At 37.1% G+C, this 23,212-nt stretch overlaps 1 protein-coding gene across 1 annotated transcript in view; it reads right to left on the bottom strand.

Annotated features, from left to right (window-relative positions):
• Positions 1-23,212, bottom strand: part of LOC150096139 (mitogen-activated protein kinase kinase kinase 4-like) — a 734,047-nt gene that overhangs the window by 22,989 nt on the left and 687,846 nt on the right. The window contains exon 25 of the mRNA XM_090409620.1: positions 9,273-9,452. Within this exon, the coding sequence (XP_090265746.1) occupies positions 9,273-9,452 (180 nt within the window). The remainder of the gene's footprint in view (positions 1-9,272; positions 9,453-23,212) is intronic.

Here is a 23,212-nt window from a genome sequence, read left to right as displayed (position 1 = left end):
AATTGCCTTGAGGAAGATTTGAATAGTCTTTTGACTTGGACAAAGGTGTGGGGCTGAAGTTTTAATAGTAATAAGTGCAACGTATTGCATTCTAGAGCACAGAAATATAAGGCTGTGTAGATGGTAATGTACTGCAAGACATGGTTTAGATTTGAGATTTGGAAGTGATGGGCATATTGCAAGTGATGCAAAAAACTGCACATTGTAGTGCCACTATGATAAAAAGTACACTAATATATATATACGGATAAGGAGATGGTTGTGAAATAGATAATAGAATAAACAGAGTTGTTGTGATAGGAAATCAGATGAATAAATTTATAAGGAATAAGAGAGAGAGAGAGAGAGTAGTTAAACATTACACTAGCAGTATAGGACAGTATCAAAATCAAATTTAACTAATGAATCTGATAACTGGAACAATCTAGAGAGACATGACAATTCTGAGAAAAATTAGAGTAGTGAATAGACAGCATCAATGCATAATTATATTAAAAACAAAGATATTAGAAAGGAACGTGACATTGTTAGCATTCAAGGATGTGTGAGTGGGAAAAGAGTGGCTAACAAAGCAGATGTCCAATACAAAATGATGAAAAAGTTATTGAGAGGATGACTAAAGTATAAGTGGACTGATGCATTATTATTATTATTCTTACATTCTCCATGGAGTCAGCAGACTCATCGTAAGAGGTTTGTTCAACTGACAACATATTTATCATATAGAATCTTAAAATCCTTAACACTCCCCACATTCTGGTAATGCTTTCCATTCACTGACAATTCCCCATGTTAAAAATCTGCTCCTCAAACCCCCTCCTTATCACACTTTTACACAACTTCCAGGCATGACCTATGGTTCTTGGCTCTGATTTCTATTCCTACCTGTCTCATCCTTTATGCTGCTGCAGCCACATATTCAACCTCATATCCACTTTCCTCCTGGCATACAATCTGTTGATTTGTGCTATCCTGCATCACAGGTATACTGTGATCATTTACTACATTAACTTCTTGACTCTGTAACTTCTCAGAAAACAATAGACTTTCTAAATGCCCAACACCAAACTCATTCAAATGTAATCCATCAGCTTTATACCATTCCAACTTCCTTTCAAATTCACTTCACAGATTTACAAATTGAACCCCCTTTGCCTCACACAACTCAGCCATCTTACTATTTATTATCTGTGCTATTCTTCTCAAATTCACTGTTGTCATATCTGGGCAACATGCTTACAACTTTCCCAACAACACTATTCTTTTTTACCTGTTGCAACAACTTCCCCAAGTTCTTATCAACATTCTTTTTCTCCCCAACTAAGTCATTTGTGCCCATGCTACCACTAATTTTGATGCTCGGTATTTCCTTTTCTGCAACAGTTATGTGCTTCATTGTTCTACCAGGAAAGCATTTTGTGCACTTTATTAGTAATCACGCCTTATTAGTAATCACGAAAGCATTTTGTGCACTTTATTAGTAATCACGCCTCTAATGATCGTGTCCCCATACACTGATATACAATTATCCTTTGACTCTTTCTTCATAATATTAACGTCCTCTTTCTCCTTATCATCAGCCAATCTCTCTTTTAGAGTTTCATTTCACTTTTCATTTTCACTAATTCCTGCTGAAGCTCTCCTACTATGGTCCCGACGTTTGTTCCAATTTCTAATCGCTCTAATCCATTTCCATGTCTGAAACCATTTTGTTCTTCTGAGAGTAGATTGTTTGCAATATTTCTAAGTCTTTTATTCAGGATTTTACTTTAAATTTTGTGACTTGTATTTAATAATTTCATTTACTAGTGTGTTAGAAGATTGCACTGTTAAATGCAACTAGATTTGCGACCCATCAAATTACAGATTAATTTGAAAGAAGGCTATTAATAGGAAATTAGTAGACAGTAATGCAAATGAATTTCATCTTCTCTTCAAGGATTAGGCATTTGCCTGTTCCTGTTTCACTGGTCTTTCCATCTTGTCACTGGTCTTCCTCTCTCTCTCTTTCCTTTTGGTTTATATCTATCCACCTCTTTTGATAGCTGACATCTTTCCATCCTAGATAGATGTACTTTCCATTTCTCTCCATATTCCTTGATCTTTTCATTTATGCTATAAATATCTAGTTCTTTTCTGATGTCTTCATTTCTTATATGGTCTAATTTTGTGCATCCTTTAATTGTTCTTAAAAATCTCATCTCTGCAGCTTGTATCATACTTTCATCTTTCTTTTTAACTGTCCATTACTTTATAAAATTTTAGTTGAGTTTCTCGTCTTGTTTTTTTATTCAGTGTTCTTTTAATTGTTGTACAGATTTTCTGAAATTTCTTTACTTTTTCATCTATATCTTTATCTTTTAGATATATTATTATGCAGCCTAAATAATTAAACTGTATTATCTGTTCTATTATTTTATTTTCTATAACTATTTTTGATCTAACATGATCCTGACCTTTAAATGCCATGACTTTTTTTTTTTTTTTTTGTGAAATTTTTAAATTGTATTATTGGCTTATTTTGCTTAATTCAAACTGATTTCTGAAGGTCATCTTCATTGTCTTGTAATATAATCTGATCATCTGCATACAGCATTGTATTGATAACAGTTCTTTTCGTTCACTGGATACCGTGTTTTATTGTTTACCATATTTTAATAATCTGATCAGTATAAATTATACATATTTTTGGTCGTAAAATGTTAAAAAATATAAGACTTATAGATAAACTGACCATAGATTTTTAATTCGTACGTATGTTCGCACAATATTGCCTACCAGTTTCGCTAGTAACTGACTAGCTTTTTCAAGGCTTGCAAAGTACAAAAAATTGATAAATGCAAAAAAGGTTTAAGAATACAAAAAACGTTAGTACCTGTTAGGTAGCTAAGGTAACACGTTCGCGTGACATGTCTGTATGAATTGTGACTTTCTACTAAGTATCATGAACATGCGTTACATGCAAATACGTACTATGATTATTCACGTACTGTAGTTCTGTTGAACTGAGAAAATTAATTAGATTTTTCCGAGTATCTTTCAGTATAGCCCCTTGATTTCTGTTTAGGTTCCTGCCTGTATGAAGCACTACTGCCACTTCTTTGAATAATCGATGTCTGTAATGATCAACTACGTAGGGCATAGAGCTGTTATCCCAGTCTATAGTGTGGTTTGAAGTTGAAAAGTGATGTGCTTAACCAGAGGTGATCGTTCTGTTGTGATTTACATCACCAACATGTTCTTTCTGTCTTATTTCCAGGCTTCTCGAAGTTTGTCCAATGTAGGAAAGACCGCATGTGCATGGAATATTATACACACCTGGATATTTATAAGATGGAACACTGTCCTTAGGAGAGCTTAGAACCTGTCTGATGCTAGTAAATGGTTTAAATACAACCCTGATGTTATGGGCTTTTAACAATTTCGCAATTTTGGTGGAAATTGAACCCATAAAGGGGATGACTGCTGTTGAAATTTGCTGGGAGATTGTTCTTTCTTGTTGGTTATCTTTGTATAGAAATTTGTTGATGATGTTTCGAGGATAACCATTTTACGATAGTATTATAGCAATTTGGGACAGTTCTGTCTGAACTTCTTCATTGTCAGAGATAAAGTTTCTGGCTCGATTTCTCAACATGTGGATGATGCTCTGTTTATGTGACCTATGATGGTTTGAAGAGTAATGTAGATATCATCCAGTGTCGTAGGTTTTTTGTAAATGGACAATTTGAAATTGTTATCTTGTCTTTTAACTAGTATGTCCAAGAAGTGTAGTTGTTCATTGTTTTCTACTTCTAGAGTAAATTTGATTTTATTGTGGAGTGAGTTGATTCTATTGACAAACATATGTAGGTTTTCCATGATATCTTCATCATATGGCAGGACAACATGGAAAACCTACATGTGTTTGTCATAGAATCAACTCACTCCACAATAAAATCAAATTTACTCTAGAAGTAGAAAACAACGAACAACTACACTTTTTGGACATACTAGGGGCTATACCAGCATTCAACTAAATATGTCTTCCTGTCAACCTCCACGTTACACTACACCACCTCATAACCATTGCACTATTCACTCTTTCATGTCTACCTTATGTGGACATAATTCCCCTGCTATCATCAGCAGCACTTCCCCTCCCTTCTTGTCCTTTCTGTCCTTGCGAAAAATACTGTACCCTTCCATTTCTATTCCCGGTACGATATCATATTTATTCAACCATGTTTCACTTATTCCAGTTATTATGGTGTGAATAAACTCAATCAATGAAACTATATCATTTCCCTTATTTCTGGTACTTCTGGCATTTGTGAACAAACACAGTAATTAATTTTTAGGTCTATAACTAGTTTTATTTAAGCACTTGTTCATTATGATTTCTCCACCACACCTACCCAATCACTTTTATCATCACATATTTCTGCTCAGTCTCAACTTCTCCATCCACACTGCAATATACTCCATCCACACTGCAATATACTCCATCTTCACACACACACATTCACTGAAACTTTCAACATCCACTCTCCCGGTCCACCCAGGCCTCTCCCCCGTTTCCCTCTTCCTCTTGCATTTCCGTTCTCTCCTCATCTCTCACACTAATACTGTTTCTACTGCCAAGCACTTCTGTCTCTTCAATAGCAGCACATTCCTGATTTTTACATTTATCTCTTTCTTCTGATCTCTTGCATTCTTCACACACTGTGCTTCCACCTAGCAATATCCTATTTCTTCTCTTTCCTTTTATGTTTTTGAAGAAAAACCATTTGTTTTTCTTTTATTGCATTTTCTATACCTGTGTTCCAAATTTTTAATGCCCTTTTTGATATTTTATTTTTCTTTCCAAGTACTTCAGAGGCTTCTTTATGGATTATTTTTTATTCAAGTTTTCCATTCTTCTATATCTGAAGATATAGAAGTCATATCATTATAATGCTTTCTTCTTGTGAACTTAGGAAATGAAATTTCATATGAAATTATATAGTGCAATCATTGTATCCCATATATTGCAGGAATTTGATCATGAAGACAGTATAATTTGAATAGCTGATATGATTACATACTGGAAAATCTATGTTCTCAAAAAAAATTATTATTATTATTTTATTTAAAAACTAATTTTTTTCTTTCTGATAGTAGATAAAGTGTCTTTTATCATCAAGAAAAGGCAGCTTATAAAAGAATCTATACCACTAACACTATAATTTATAGATCTCTGTTAAACAGAGATCTAGAAATATTTTTAGCTGATGTAAAATGAACTAAAAGATCAAAACAGTGATATTATTATTATTATAAATGTATCTCCATTGAGTCAGAAGATTCATTTATTTACACACTAGCCATCATTCACACAATTCTTAATATACTTTAATAAATTTAGTTTAATCCTTTATCCAAGTGTAAGCAAACAAAGTTTGCACCTGAAGTGTCTTCAGGACAGAGGCAACTCGTGGTAAAGGTGAACCAAGCTCTCATCACTCCTTGTCTTAGTATCTCCCATAATGCAAAGCACATCTCCTTGCAAACATGTATAATGCTATGCATTAAGGGAAGAGCCACTACCCAGACCTGTTTCAACCTTTATTGAATGTTCAAGTACAGGTCAAACTCCAAAAACTCAGTGTTGTTCCCCTCAGTAACAGGCTCACTATGCCACTGAGAAGAACTCTCAGAACCGGTTCACACTACACCGTGGTAGCCTCACCCCACCACTGAGCAGAACCACTCATTTGCTCATATGTCATCTGAGGGGTAACAGCAACAGCCATGCCTCAGTTAATTTCATGGCTACAGCATTGCCATTTATTATCCCCCCCCCCACACACACCCAGGACCTGGGTGACAGCAACAGCTGAGCCTGAGGTAAAACTTCATGGGCTACAGCATTGCTATTCATCACCCAAGCTTCCAACCGGTTTCGACCTTTATTGAGGTCTCATCAGTGGGAGCCAGACCCAGAGATGGTGATACTAAGGTGGAAGCAATGGAGAAGTCATATTTACCTATACGAGTTGCCAAAAGGTGTTTCACCTAATTATTAAATTACTCTGGATTTAGAGAAAGATGTTGGAAGTTTTTTCCACTTAGTTAGACCATAATAAATTTAGTTTAATCCTTTATCCAAATGTAAGCAAACAAAGTTTGCACCTGAAGTATCTTCAGGACAGAGGCATCTCATGGTAAAAGTGGACCAAGCTCTCATCACTCCTTGTCTTAGTATCTCCCAGACATGTATAATGATATGCATTAAGGGAAGGGCCACTACCCAGACTGGTTTCGACCTTTATTGAGCTCTTGTCAGTGGGAGCCAGCCCCAGAGATGGTGATACTAAGGTGAAAGTAATAGAGAAGTCATATTTACCTATACAAGTAAGTTGCCAAAAGGTGTTTCACCTTATTATTAAATTACTCTGGATTTTGAGAAAGATGTTGGAAGTTTTTTTCCACTAAATCCACATTTTCTAGCTTAGCATCATCAACAAACAACTGAACATTTCCTGTCAAATCATTTCCTATATTACTGATATACAAATCAAACAACAGAGGACCAATTACTAAGCCCTGTAGTATATCGCTGGTCACTTGCCTCCTGGACTCAACTCCTCCATAAACCACTCTTTGATATCTGTAATTTAAACCCTCTAATTCAAATCACCAGATTCATATTGATCCCCATTTGCTCCAATTTATGCAAGTGTTCATTGTGGAATCTTCTCAAATGCATTTGCAAAATCTAGCAATATCACTGAGTAACCATTTCCCTTATCCAATTCCATTTTCACTTTATTATAAAAAGTAAGCAGATTAGTAAAGCAAGATCTATCCTTCGCAAAACCATGCTGCCCTTTATAAAGTATCATATTCCTATCCACCCAGTCTTGAATTCTTCTTTCACCAATTTCTGCAATACCTTAACCTCCACTTCTGAGACGCTGACTGGCCTATAATTTGCTACTTCTGCCTTGAAGTTTCCTTCAAGACATGTAATAGGACTATTTTGTCCAATTTCCACTCTGCTGGCACCTTTCCACTACTGAAGCTTAAATTAAACAGCTTTGTCAATAATTCCCTTGCACATTCTCCTAATACATGGGCCAATATACCATGCTTCTGCTCCCCTGGGAGTCAGATGAATGATTAGCTTCATCCATCTAACTCCTAACTGATTTATCCTTCTGACTCAAAGTTTACCAGATATTGCCCTCTTCAAACACTTCTTGACCACCTCCTATGCACCAACAACGTTTCTTCCCTTCAAATTCTTATGCCATTGCTCTGCTGAATGCTGTCTCCTCAGCTTGTCATAACCACCTGCTTTATAATTTCATATATGAGGATGGTCTAAAAAGGTTTCAGATGAATGATTAGGAGTCAGATGAATGATTAGCTTCATCCATCTAACTCCTACCTGATTTATCCTTCTGACTCAAAGTTTACCAGATATTGCCCTCTTCAAACACTTCTTGACCACCTCCTATGCACCAACAACATTTCTTCCCTTCAAATTCTTATGCCATTGCTCTGCTGAATGCTGTCTCCTCAGCTTGTCATAATCACCTGCTTTGTAAATTCATATATGAGGATGGTCTAAAAAGGTTTCGGCCTCAACCATAGATGGCAACACTATCAGCAAGATTTTTTTTTCTAAGTTGCTACATCTGTCATAAGCTATGTGAAATTGCAAGTCATTCTATCAAGTAGTTTGTTTTATACAGCTGTCTGAAGCAAAAGTGTTGTCGGTATCCCTTGAAATGGATAAAATGGAGTATCGTGGGGTTATAAAATTCTTTGTAAAAGAAGGTTTAATAGCAAAAGAAATTCATTCTAAGTTCATAAAAGTTTATGGGCATTCTTCTTCTTCATTTTTGACAATTAAGAAATGGGTTGCCAAGTTTAAACATGGCCATACCAGCCTTGAAGATGATCCATGTGAAGGACGTCCAAAAAGTGTAATAACACCAGAAATCATTGATCAAGAACACGATATGGTATTGGATGGCCGGTGAGTCAAAGTGCATGAAATTCCTGAGACTATAGGCATTTCAAAAGAACATGTGGGATATATTTTGCATGAAGAATTGCAACTGAAAAAGCTTTGCATAAGATGGTGCCATGCTTGCTCACAGCAGATCAAAAATGCACTTGCATGAAAATCTCTGAACAGTGCTTGGAGCGTTTTAACAAGAATAAAACTGATTTTGTGCATCGATTTATTACTATGGATGAGACTTGGTTCACTATTACACACCAGAATCCAAACAGTGGACAGAATCCGGTTGTTCAGCACCAAAGAAGACAAAGTCAGTTCCATCAGCAGGACAGGTCATGGCATCGGTGTTTTGGGATGCTAAAGGCATTTTGTTTGTTAATTATCTTGAAAAGGATAAAACAATAATCGGGGAATATTATTCAAATATTTTAACCAGACTAGACAAAACAATTCTGGAGAAAAGATCTGGTTTGCAAAAGAAGTGTTTTTCTTTGAATCAGGAGGTGATTGCAGCTGTAGAGGGATATTTTGCAGATCTTACTGAGAACCACCACAGGGAAGGGATAATGGCACTGGAGCATCGCTGGAATAAATGTATTAGTCTTAAGGGAGATTATGTTGAAAAATAAAAATAATTTTGAAATTATAAATTTGTTTTTTCATTGTTAGGCTAAGAACCTTTCAGACCACCCTCGTGTATCCCTTCTCAATTGAAAATTTTGCATATCTGGCAGTTTTCCGGATCAAGACTATATGATCACTTTCTCCAAGTGGAGGTAGTGTAGCTAGATTGGTTATTTTTAGTTCTCTGATTACTGAATTGATCAGATCCAGCACTCTTGAAGCTTGTGTCACCCCTTGACTACATGCTACTTCATAATAATCTCTCATAAGGTGTATAAATTCCATTTCCTTCCCTGCCTGTGATCATTCCTTTTCCTAATCTATGTCTCCATAGTTGAAATCCCCCATCATAATTACTTGACCTGTACTCATCATGCTAATCTGTGAGTGCATGTCATCTACATTCACCCATATATCCCCTGGATTAGAGCAGCAGCACCAGTTACATATTTAGTCATGTTTGCCTTTACCTCACACCAGATAGTCTCAAATGAACTGATATGAAATTACCTTACCTTTTTTTTGGAAAATAAAATTTTTAAATTTAATTTTATTGAACTTTTTCTAAACTTCCTTTTTTCATTACAGTATTTATAAAATTTCAGCTGTCATGTGTAGATACTGATTTGAAAAATGATGGTCCATGACATACCTTAGTAAATGGATGATCAAGTAATTGACTAGTAGTCCAACGTTCTTTAGGATTATGAACTAAACAGTGATGAAGAAAATCCTTCATTTCTTCACTTAATTCATCTGGAATCTCTGGAATTTTTCCCATTCCTACTGCGAACATAATTTGATAGCTATGGTCATGATCATGCCATGGTCTCTAAGAGAAACCAAATAAAAAAAAAAGTTATAGAACAGTTAATACTTTGGATTATCTGAAAAATTCATGATACTCCCAATATTTAATATCAACCTGGAAAGCAAAGGTATTTTGGTAATGGAGATGTCTTATATCCAACTTAGGCTAAAAAAAAGTATAAATTAAATTAGATTTATTATATTACAAAAGGATTATTAATTTGACATACTTGTATACATATTTTATGAAGGTAAGATTACCTCAGCTCAGATAAAGTTCTGTACTTGGTGCAGGACTTTATCTGTGCTGAGATGGTATATAATTAGGAGGTGTTGAAGATGAAGAACTGATAACTGAGCACAGAAATATTTATCAGATAGCTGAAAAATATGAATGAAATGAATAACAAAAAATGAATTAAGCAAACTAATTAAAAAGAACTGAAAATAAAGAACAAAAATAACAAAAAACCTGTTATACATGAGAAGCAAGCAACATGATAATGTGCTGTTCCGTTTAAAATATCGTCATATGAACGACATAGAAAACACCTTCAAAAAATACATACACAGAGGATATTATACACCCTTGTCTCACTCCTCTTTTGATATTTATTGTTTCATTATTAATTCATTTATAATTTGTGTCTTCTGATTCCAGTATAATTCTATTATTATTTTCAGGATTTTTTTGTATAAATTTGAATGTCTTTTAATTCATAAATGGCATTAATTGTACTTTTTCCTGGTATGAATCCTTTTTATTGTGCACTTATATGGCATTTGATTCTAGAAAAACATTCTATGTTTTTAATATTTTCAATAGTATTTTTGAAGTACTGGATATGATGATAATTGATTAAAATCTTTACATTCTGCTGCATTATTCTTTTTTGGTATTGGAATGCTATTAGATTTTATGAAGTCTGGTAGGTAGTATGATTAGTCTGATAGTCTGATTTTAGGTAGTATGCCTATATCATATATATTCTATATTATTTCTATAAGAAAATCTGTCCCCTATCTCTTTTATTAATTCAGCTGGTATTCCACCACATGCAGTCATTTTGCCATTAGGTAGTTATTTTATTGCACTTACTATTGCTTCTTTAAGTATACCTGAATTTTTTGAATGAATACTGATTGTAGGTTTGCCAGACCTGTGGTCATTATACAATTCTGTTAGATATTCTTTCCATCTTTGTATCTTTCTGGATTTATAATAACATTTTTATTCTTATCTTTTAACTGTTAGCTTGTTATTTTTTTTGGTTATTAAGAAATTTTATTTTGAATGTAACTCTACAATGTTATGTTTTTTATCTAATTTCTCTACTTCTAAGCAATTATTATTGACCCATCTATGTTTTTATTCTTTACATTTATTTTTTATTTGTCTAGCTATAGAAGAAGGAGAGGTGAATGATCGAGACTTTTAAACTGTTGAGAGAGAGTTACAGGGTGGACACTGGGGAGTTCTTTCGCTTGGTGGAACAGCGGGAAGGAGCAATGACAAGGGGCCCATCCCTGGAAGTTACGAAAGGAAGCTGTGAGCAAGAGGGTGAGGAGTTGTTTCTTTGCGTGGACGGTCGTTGAACTGTGGAATGCATTGCCTGAGAGAGTGCCAAGAGCAAGAACGGTCAATGAGTTCAAGGTATGGTATGGTATGATAGACTTTGTGTTTCCTAAGAAGGACCTCCCATGATGAGTTTCTTGATTCCATGGAGGCCTGAATAATAATGATAATAATATTCTTCATTTCCATTCGGGTTATTTTTCCAGGTTCTTCTTTTATCCATTAGTTCTAGTATCTCTTCAGTCATCCATTCTTTTTTAAATTTACTCTTTGTTTCTCCAATACATTTTGCTGGGGTCTTCTTTCTTTTCAATACGCTGTGCTATATTATTCTGAAATAAAGTCTTAGTGTTAGAGTTATTTATATCAGTATTCCACTTGAATGTTCTAAATCTGTTAGTTATCTTTTTCAACTTTACATTTATTGTAATTCTCACAAGTCTGTGGTCTGATCTACAGTCAGCATATGGCATAACTTTTGCATTTGTTATTCCATTCCTATATCTCTGATTGATCATAATAAAATCTGATTAGTATGTGTACCATCAGGAGATCTCCAAGTAGTATATCTTGCTTTTTCTTTTGGTTCATAAAAAGTGTTTAAAATTATCAGTTTATTATTATTATTATTCAGGCCTCCATGGAGTCAAAAGAGTCATTGCAGGAGGTACTTCCCAGGAAACACAAAGTCTATCAAGACTCAATGCGGCAGATCCCTCCCGGGAGACACAGTCTATCATACCACTCCTTAAACTTATTGGCCGTTCTTGCTCTCACCACTCTATCAGGCAATGCATTCCACAGTGCAACCACCCTCCATACAAAGAAACCACTCCTCACCCTCTTGCTCACAGTTTCCTTTCATAACTTCCAGGGATGGCCTCTTGTCATCACTCCTTCCCGCTGTTCAACCAAGCGAAATAACTCCCCAGTGTCAACCCTGTAACCACCTCTCAACAGTTTAAAAGTCTCAATCATATCACTTCTCCTTCTTCTATCCACCAAACTCTGCAGTCCACATTCCCTCAGCCGATCCTCATAACTATCATTGTACAGTCTTGAAACCATCTTTGTTATCTGCCTCTGTACCCCTTCCACAGTTACTTTATCCCCTTCAAATCCTGGGGACCAACTCTGAGAACAATAGTCCAAGTGTGGTTTGATCAGAGTGTACAATGGAAGGATAACTGTTTTATCTCTGCAGGTCAGTGTCCTTCTCATTATTGCAGCAATCCTCTGTGTTACCTTCACCACCTTTGCAATATGTCCCCTAAATTTCAGGTTTCTATCAATAATCACCCCAAGATCTCTTGTCTCATCTACTTCCTCCAGTATAGCTCCTCCAATAGAGTATACAGCATCCCATAGATGTGTCTCAAACTTCAAGACCCTACATTTTGCTGCATTAAACCGACAACCCCGTTCATTTGCCTATCTGTCTAGCTTATTCAAATCCTCTTGTAGGGCTACTACATCTGCACTAATAATCCTTCCCAGCTTCACATCATCTGCAAACAACTGAATATCCCCCCCCCCTGCAATCCACTGACAATGTCATTGATATAAAGGTTAACCAATACAGGTCCCAGTACTGAGCCCTGTGGGACCCCCACTTGTGATTCTCTGCATCCTTGAAACTGCCCTACCATACACAACTCTCTGATACCTATTTGACAGCCAATCCTGAATCCAGTTGACCAACCTGACATCCAAACCCATGTGCTATAACTTATATATCAGCTTATCATGTGGCACCCTATGAAATGCCTTCGCTATATCCAAGAAAATGGCAATATATGCCTCTCCCTCATCTACTGCTCTTGTAACTTTATTATAAAAGGCTAGCATATTACTAAAACAAGAGCACCCCTTGTTGACTCTCACAGATAACATTACCCTCATCTGCCCAATGATGTATACGATCCCTAACTAATTTCTCCAAGATCTTAACAACTACTGATAACACACAAACCAACCTTTCCCATAGCCAGACTTTCATTGAAAAGCAAGGTCAAAGGCGCTGTCAGTTGCATGTCAGTTCTTTAGCACATTCTCTCAAAACTCGTGGTGAAATATCATCCGGTCCCACAGCTTTACTGACACCCAGAGTACTCAGTATTTGGAACACGCTCTCCTCCTGCACCTCTAAACCTCGAACTTGCCCTATCCCTCTAGTATTAAAATTTACTCCTCCAGGATGAAATATTCCAATAAAGTGTTCATTGAACATTTCCACTATGTCCTCTGCATCAGTCACTCTATTCCCATTTTTATCCCACAATGTCATTCTTCCACAATCATTTCTCCTCCTACTGACCACATAGCTAAAAAATTCCCTAGAATTTTCTTTGGATCTTAGGGCCATTCTCTTCTCATATTCCACTTTCGCCTTCGTTACCATACTAGTCACTCTCCTGGCCTGTGTCTTATATTCTTCATGCATCTGCTCTTCACCTGTCTCCTTATATCTCTTCCATAGCCTCTTTTTCACATGCAGTTCCTGTTAATATTGTTTGTCATCCACTTTACACCAAATTGTGATCATCTACCTTGGACTGCAAGTGCAGCCAAAAGTAGATGATCTACCATGAACATGACTGTAGGGTGCTACAAAGGATAATATGTAAAAACATCATTTGTCAGCTGACATGTTGAATGTGGAGTGCTGAACACTGATTGGAACACGAATCTGCATACAGCTTACCATTGCTTACTACTGCAATAGTAAGCAGTAGTAAGTATTCAGTATTGTAGTAGTAGTATTCCACTGCTTACTACTGCAATAGTAAGCAGTAGTAAGTATTCAGTATTGCAGTAGTAGTAGTAGTATTCCACTGCTTACTACTGCAATAGTAAGCAGTGGAATACAGCTTACTATTGCTGCTAACAAATATTCCTTCACAATTTCCAAAGCACTAATGATATCCCAGCCTTCCAATTCCTCCCTCTATGAAACTTCCCCAATTTGATGCTTAAGACTATTATAACCATCTGCCTTATAAATCCACATACGTTCCCATCTCCATGATGCATGTCTGTTCATCTTCCAAGTCAAAACCACATGGTCACTCTCTCCAACTAGTGGGAGAGATGTCATCTCAGTTATTATGAACTCTTCTGATACTATGACCAAATCCAAAACTTTCTGAACCTCTTGTTCCCTCTGTGACATGTTGCCTAAGACATTTGTCCCTCAAGAATTCTAGAAATTCCATTCCCTTATTGTTACATGCATCTTCCTCTCCCCAATTTATACTGCTGTAGTTAAAATCTCCCAACAATCATTCTTCTTGCACTTGCCAAACTCAACTGTCTAAATATCTCCTGGTCCCCACCCGCTGTGCTCCTTGGGTTGTAGCAGCACTCCCACTAAATATCCTGTCTTGCCCACCTCTACCTCACACCATATGCTTTCAGAATCATTGGTGTCAATGCCTTCCAAAGCCTCCACTCTTAAAGGACATAAGTCGTCACTCATCATAAGCAGTACTCCACCACCATGCTTTTCCTTCATATCCTGCCGAAAAATGCTGTTCTCTGCTACTTCTATTCCTGTTATTATATCCTCTTCTGTCAACCACGTCTCAGTGATCCCAATAATCTTTGGCCAGGTTGATGTTATCAGCACCACCAATTCCTCTCCTTTATTCCGGATACTCCTGGCATTAGTATATAGCATATAAATGCTGTTGTTTCTATACCCAGCATTATTCCCTCTAGACTCCACTGGGCTCAGTGTTACCTGATGTCATCTGCCTTCTCCCAAGTACCTATTCTCACAAGAGGCCACCTCTGCTACCCTCCACCTTGGGCATTCTAGTTTCCCTGCACTGACACACCAACTCATTCAAAACAGCAATTTCTCCAGATGCCTGCCTACATCCTTCCTCATTCAAATGCAAGAGGTCTCTCACATACAATTCCTCTCTGTCCTCAAATGCCCTCCAAGCATTTTAAACAAATTTCAACATCTATCACCTCTTTCATTTCTTATGACATATCAATATGGGCCTACAACAGAAATTATTCTTTCCTTTCCTATTTTGGCATTCCAATCACCCATAATATGTTTCTGACAATCCAAGTATTTTAATGTCTAATCGTTCCATTTCTCTATACACGTTTTCTACTTTTCCAGTTTGATTAATTCTCTCATGTTCCATGCACCAATTTTAAAATTGGTGCATGGAACATGAAATATTGTTTATTTCTTTTATTTCTAATTTCCTTGGTTTCTGCAGTAATCAATTTCTCATTTCCTGGCTGACTGATCCATGGACATTGCTGAAGGCCAGATCACATGGCAAATTCTTCTTATATCTCTGAGCTACCATAATTGAACACTGGAGCTAATACTGTAACTGGGCCCCAAGAACCAGTTACAGGATACACAATTAAGGTGGGACAAGTACCTGGGGAGAGAAGGCAGACTCCCACTGCTTAGTGTAATAAATTCAGCAGTATGGGAAAGATTCACTCCTAGCCCTCAATTACTCTAATAGCTTCAGAGGGAAAAATGAAGAGAGAAGAAAGAGTAGTTGGAAAGAAGAGTAGGGACCAACCTACAGATAACAGTAAGGTTTCTGTTATTTGAAATAAGGTGTGTTCCAGCATCAGGTTCCTCGGGGTTGCCATTCCCGTATTACATACCATCCATTGCATGTGTGGTATTTTCTAGGATGAATAGCCTATGGTATGAAAGAGGGGGAGAGAGAGAGAGAGAGAGAGAGAGTATCATAAGGGTTTTGTGAGTAAGTGAGTGAGTGTCGGAAATGTGAGACATATCAAAGGCAGAGAAAATGAAGAGTGTTTGTTTCAAGTTCAATGGTGCAAGGACAGGTGCAGCATGCTGTACCAGTACACAATCTCATACATTAGTGGCATGTATAGATCTAAAAATCTGTATACACTACTTGGAAGGAAGTCAACGGATATCTCTATGCAAGGTGCATCGTAACATGTGATGAGTCACATGCAAGCCAATATAAATTGGAAGAATATGATGTTCTCGAGTCAGTGCAACTATGCTCGGGTGAAATGGCCGCGAGAAGGGAGCTGACATAGTTTGAAAGAGACATTGTGATAGGATGCCATGTTGCAGGCCTATCTGTTCAGTAAATTGGGCTATTCCAGGTCAGGTCAATTTAGTGATACCATACTGAGATGGAAGCATAGGAAGTGAACTGCAAGTGCAGTCCAAAGTAGATGATCCACCACGAACATGACTGTAGGGTGCTACAAAGGATAATATGTAAAAACCATCATTTGTCAGCTGACATGTTGAATGTGGAGTGCTGAACATGAATCTGCACAAAAACATTCATAACTGAGGCTCACGTGGGTTTCCATGGTAGGGTTGCAATATGCAGGCTCCACATTACCCGAACCAACATGCAGTGCCATTTTCAGTGGTGCAAACAGCATGTACAGTGGAACATGGAAGCTTGAAAAGCTGTTTGGAATGACGGATGGTGCTACTCTTCTACCAAGCAGATAGACAGGTGTGGTGGGTGGATGTCTAGTGACCTTCTTTTTACTAGGGTGTTTTCCTGTTTTTCTTGGTTTGGTCTTGAACCTCTATTTGTGGTGCAGGAGCACTGAACTCCGAGAAGTATCTGAACATTGTGGAAAATGTAATGCTTTGTGGCATTGCTATGGAACTGACCAATGTCTGTTTTAGCAAGACTGTGCACTGTGTCATAAAGCTGCTGCTGTAACTGTGTAGTTTGTGGACATGAACATCACCACATTTGACTGACCTCCACAAAGTCTTGATCTCAACCCTACTGAACATATGAGGGATGAACACAAGCATTGAGGGATGTCCATCCCACAACAGTCCAGGACCTTATTACATGCCTACAGGAAGAGTTGTCCAAAATTCCCACTGATCACTGTTATACACTTGTGGAACGTGCATGTCCCATAGGATTGCTGCAGTCATCACAGTGAAAGGAGGTCTAACATCTTATTAAGTTAGGCCCCCTGTTTGTTCCTCAGACTACATTGTCCATTGACTTCTTTCCAAGCAGTGTATAAAAACAAGTGAAACATAACTTAGCAGCATACAAGATAATAAATAAATAAAAGAGCATAAAAAGATAAAAAAAAACAGTGTAGAAAAACAAATGTAAAAGATGTGTAGAAAACATATGAAAGTGTAAAAAAATTCATGAAACATTAATAATAAAAACATGTTTTAAATGCATATATATACAAGAAATTAATGCAATAAAACTAATACAAACATAATTTATATAAGATGGTAAACATTGATGTTCTATAAAAATTTAAAAACCAGAGTGCTCCTTGATGAATCTGTTAAAATCTGCTGATGTGTATAGAACTTGGATTGATTATGAATGTGACTAAAATAATGACTGATGGCTAGTTTGGTATTAGAAAATTTACACATGTGCATCACCTCTCAGTAAAAGTGTGTGAGATGACTGACTTATGTAGAGCTAAGCAGGAACACCTTCTTCCTTATGGACTCTGCACAGAGAATGCCATAATTTAATTTCAGGCTTAATCCAATTGAGCTTATTATTGGTCTCTCTATGCCATGATGTCTGCCAGTAGTTGGTATATGAGACAGGCAGATGGTGGAGGCTTGAGAAATGAGCTGACCCAGCTGCAGATACTGCAGCTTTGTTTCTCTTTATTCCAACATGGCTTGCAATTCAACAGAAGCATACATCTAATATAGCTTGGTTAACTTGGTTGTTTAGTGGGCATAGTCAGTATTGTATAATGTCCCAAAGGATGTGTGCTTTGCATTATGGGATAGTAAGCCAATTAATGTTAAGTCATTAGCCTCTATATACTAGTAGCTAATTCATGAAGAAACTTCACCTGCAAACTTTGTTTGCTTACATTTGAATAAAGGGTTAAACAAGAATATAATTTCTTGGCATTTTTACTTTAATTCCTTGTGCTGAGACTCAAATTATACAACCAGTTCAGCAGAAAACTCATTTAGTATCTGTGCTGATAACCTATCAGCAAAAACTGAATTCATATTCAGTTTGTGTAACAGCTTTAGTACCTCCTCATACATCTGAGTTTCTTTTGCCAATGTAGAGGTAGCACTGAGTGTTGCATATACCAAGTTATTATTATTATTATTATTATTACGGGTATCTCCATGGAGTCAGTAGACTCATCGCGGGAGACCCAAACTAGCAAAACAATATCTGTCATATCTCTTCTTGAATTCATTTACAGATGAAGAGCTCACAACAAAGTCAGGCAATGAATTCCACTCATTCACCACCCTCCAGGCAAAAAACCTTGTTCTGACATCTTTGTTAACCACACTCTTCTTTAATTTCCAGAGATGACCTCTTGTTCTTCCATCACTATCACACAGCTGAAACATTTCCCCTGCATCAATCCTATAAAAACCTTTTAGTAATTTGAATGTTTCTATCATATCCCCTCTTCTTCGCCTATCAACCAATCTCTGCAATCCACAAGCTCTCAATCTATCAATGTAGGGAGCATTTTTTATATCACTCACCAACTTGGTCACTCTTCTCTGAACCCTCTCCACAGCCTCCTCATCTCCAAGGAATCCAGGTGACCAGACCTGAGCACAGTAATCCAAATGTGGAAGTATCAATGCTTTATAAAGGGGAATAATAACCTCTTTATCTCTGGATGTCAGTGTGTTCCTCAACAACCAAGTAATCCTATGTGCAATCTTGGACACCTTAGCAATGTGTCCTCTGAACTTCATCTCCTTATCTACCAATACCCCTAAGTCCCTAGCCTCATCAATCTCTTGGAGTACCTTTCCATCTATGTAGTACACAGCTGGTAATCTTTTAATCCCAAAATGCAAGACTTTACACTTTTCCACATTGAACTGACATCCATTTTCTTTTGCCCATTTTACCAGCTTATTTAAATCCTCCTGCAAACTTTCAACATCAGCTTGATTTTTTATTGCACTACACAACTTTGCATCATCAGCAAACAACTGAATATCTCCCTTTAAGCCGTTTCCTATATCATTTATATACAAATTAAACAACATTGGCCCAAGCACAGAGCCCTGAGGCACACCACTGGTCACCTGCCTCATTCTGGACTCGGCTCCTCCATACACCACCTTATGGTATCTCTCCCTGAGCCATTCTCCTATCCATATCACCAATTTAATATCCATTCCCATCTGCTCCAATTTGCGTAACAGTGTTCTATGGGGTATCCTGTCAAAAGCCTTAGCAAAATCCAGAAGTACCACTGTGTAGCCAGTTCCTTTGTCCAACTCTGATGTTATTCTATTATGGATAGTTAATAGATTGCTAAGGCAGGATCTACCTTTAACAAAACCATGTTGGCCTCTATAGAGTATCATATCCTGATCCACCCATTCTTGAATTTTGTCTTTAACCAACTTTTCCAATACTTTTACCACTACTCCTGAGATGGTGATTGGTCTGTAATTCAATACTGCAGTTTTAGAGCCACCCTTATGCAAAGGAACCACTTTGCCTAACTTCCACTCCCTAGGGACCATACCAGAGTTCAAACTTAAATTAAATATCCAGGTAAGAGGGGTTGACAATTCATTTGCACATTCACGCAACACCCGAGCTGATATTCCATCTAAGCCTACCGCAGTGTTTGCATTTAAGTTTTGCAATATATTTAATACCTCTGATTCTTTAGCTTCAATTCTCACATTAGGTATTGCTACAGGTATAGAGATATCCTCACTTGGGTGATAGACTTTTGAAAAGTGATCACTCAGTAACTCGACTATTACATCCGATTTTGTCACCTCAATACCATCAGCACCCACTAAGGTTATCCTTCCGAAGTCATTCTTCCTCTTACTTGCCACATAGCGGAAGAACTCTTTGGGATTACCCTTGATCTCTTTGGCTAAGGTCTTCTCATAATCTGATTTAGCTTTTCTTACTATGCTGGTAACCTTCCTAGCTTGAGCCTTGTACTGCTCATGGGTGTCCTGATCGCCTTTCTCCTTGTAAATTCTCCATAACATTTTCTTTTTTTGCAGTTCAAGCTTGATACTACTGCTCATCCATCTAATGCCTGCCTTGTTTGACCTCCTGACCATGGGGACACAATCTGATATTGCTTTCCTCAGATACCCGCTGATTTTATCCCAAGCACTGCTAACATCTTTCCCAATATGTTCTGCCATGGGATGGCTGCAAGCTCACTCCGAAGCTTGTTATAATTGCCTAACCTGTAGTTCCGTACATACCCCTTCTTAATAGAAAAATCCACAGATTTTGCAACCTCCCAAGTCAATACCACATGATCGCTTTCACCAACTGGAGGTAACGAGGACACCTTACTTATGCATATAACCTCTGAACCAATAACCAGGTCCAACACTCTCACACCACGTGTCCCTTCAGTTATGTGCTGTTTCAAGTAATTATCTCGTAGAAGATGTATGAACTCCATTTCCTTTTTGCTACGTGATATTTCCTCCTTCCAATTGATATCACCATAATTAAAATCCCCCATAATAATCACTAAGCCTTCACTCATTGCACTAAGTTGCTGATGCATGAATTCAATATCTCCCCCTGTACTCCCTGGCCTATAGCAGCATCCAACTGTATATTTGGTTGCATTGGTCACTATTTCGCACCAGACTGCCTCAAATGAACTCTCATTCACATGTCTATCATCATGATATACTACTTTCTTTGGCTGCAACACATCAGCTATCATCAACAGTACTCCTCCTCCTGTTCTATCTTCTCTATCCTCCCTGAAAATACTGTACCCATCACATTCAATTCCAGTGACCACATCTTCTGCTGACAGCCAAGTTTCACTAATGCCTACAACTTTTGGTGAGATTTCACTGACTAATGCCAAAAATTCTTCTCTCTTATTTCTAATGCTTCTAGCATTGGTATACAAAAATTGCAGATTCCCTCTAGATCTTGTACCGGCTTTAGAACTGATATATAAGTCACTAACTACCGTAGTCCTATGCCGATTTTTTCCCCTCTCTTCTGCAATTTATTCTGCCTATAAGGATCAATAAATACACAATCAGTGCTAAAGTTTCTCTCTCTTACACTCAACCTTTTCAATATTAGTTTCCCTGCCCAATAACTTCAACCTGTTCAGAAAACAATAACTTCTTCAATCTCTTATGTCCTTCCATGTTAAGATGCAGTCCATCTCTAGCATACAACTGCCCTTTTCCTTCAAACACACTCCAAACATCAACAAACTCCAGACCTCTTTTTCTGCACATTCTTGCAATCATATCATTCATTATCATTGCTCGTCTACTTAACTCGTAATTGTCAAAACGAGGCAGCACACACACTATTCTCCCATTGACACTTTTCCTCTTCACAATATCTAATAATGTTCCTAAATCTTTTCCTACCCGATTTATACTACCTCTCAGGTCATTCGTACCCACCATAACTATCATCTTGTCTGTTTCATGCCCTCTCTTTATTGCTAAAGCCACTCTTTCTATTGTACCATCAGCCAAGCACTCCTCATGCATACCACTCTCCATACCCTTAATCATAGAATCACCATATATTTTACCACTATTAACTTCATTCAAGTTCACACTCATGGACCCATTCTCTACACTATTCAGCATGACTCTCCCAGCTTCATTACTCAACTCTCTATTACTTACCCCCCCACTCTCACTACATCTCATTTCTTCTTGGCCACTTGTGGTTTTATTATGTTGACTCCCAATCACTCCCATACTATTTATTACTGAATCATTCACCAAAGACTCACCCATATGTAATCCTGTTCTAGTTACTTCATCTAAAGTAATCTCTATAGTCCTAATTTCTCTGTTTAACACATTAAACTCAGCTTTAACTTCCAGTATCTCCTTACCGATCACTTCCACTTCCTCATGAAGAAGATGAAGGTCATTTTTCATTTTCATAAACTCCCGCCGAAGTTCTTCCGCTACGGTCCCGATGTCAGCTTCCAAGTTGATAGCATTTAGCAAAATAGATACCCATTAGTTGAATGATCTCTTCTGCATCTGCCACTTGCATACCATCCACAATGACAAGAGTTATTCTTTCACATTCATAGCAATACAGTACTCACAAAAATGTTTCAGAATGTTTATAATGGTGTCCAGGAGTTCAGTTGGTAATAACAATCACTGCTCCTGCAGAGCTCTCTTGAGTCCCTGAAGGTTTTGGAGGGATGATGGTGGGGGAGAGTTGAGAGCAGCAACACATCTACCTAGAGTATCCCAGACATGCTCATCAACAGGATTAAGGTCAGGAGACCTGACTGATAATCTCTTCTTGAAGAGAGAATGTGCATTATCGTCTTGCAGGATAAATGTCTCTCCTATTACACCCACATATGTATGAACATAGGGTCCAGGACTTCATCTATATAAGTTGCAGCATTCATAGTTCTTAGGAAGCACATCCAGGTTGAGAATTTGATGATTTTGTTGCAGTCGCAACAAAATCATCAAATTATACAGAATAGCATATTATAAATATTCAGAGAACTAGGGCTCAGCTGTAGAGCAAGTGAAATGATGCAGTGTATGCATCACTCAATGAAAATATTGACGATCAGAACTTCTTAGAGTGCCTTAGTAAATTTGATCTTGAATGTTGAAATTGCAATTTGATGATGTAGTGCAGAAAAGCAAACACCATGATCAAAATGAGAATATATAAAGGGGGAAAGGGAATCTGCAGAAACTGTTGTCCAAACACTACTGCAAATACAGTGAATGATTCCATCATTGTCATTTTAAAGAAAATGCCAGGTGATGAATAAGAGAAAAGAGGAAATGTTCAGCATACATATAAATACAAGCAAGACATTAGTGTTCATAACCAGTGTTTGTTTTGTTGTTAGATATATAACAGATAGTAATATTTATGAATGTTTAAGTACGAGTAGTCAACTGTACATTACAACTGGAAGCATATTGTACAAATGATTTGTAATGTTTTAAAAATAATCAAAATATCAATGTAAAAAAAATCATTGGTAACTCTATTATCAGAGTTGCCAATATGCAAGATTTTCTGCATGGCTTGACAATGAATTGCAAGGCTAAATGCATATATGGTATTACATACATGTTTTGAACTTCATTATAAGTGAAATATCAAATAATAAATTATATCCATACAATAAAAAAAGTAAATTAGAATATGTATTTATAACATGCATTAATA

The sequence above is a fragment of the Typopeltis vanoorti genome, chromosome 19 (assembly GCF_054136105.1).
Source record: "Typopeltis vanoorti isolate ZY-2024b chromosome 19, IOZ_Tvanoo_1.0, whole genome shotgun sequence".
NCBI classification, from domain to species: domain Eukaryota; kingdom Metazoa; phylum Arthropoda; class Arachnida; order Uropygi; family Thelyphonidae; genus Typopeltis; species Typopeltis vanoorti.
The sequence above is the reverse complement of the archived record's forward strand: the minus strand, read 5'-3'. Positions and strand labels throughout refer to the sequence as shown.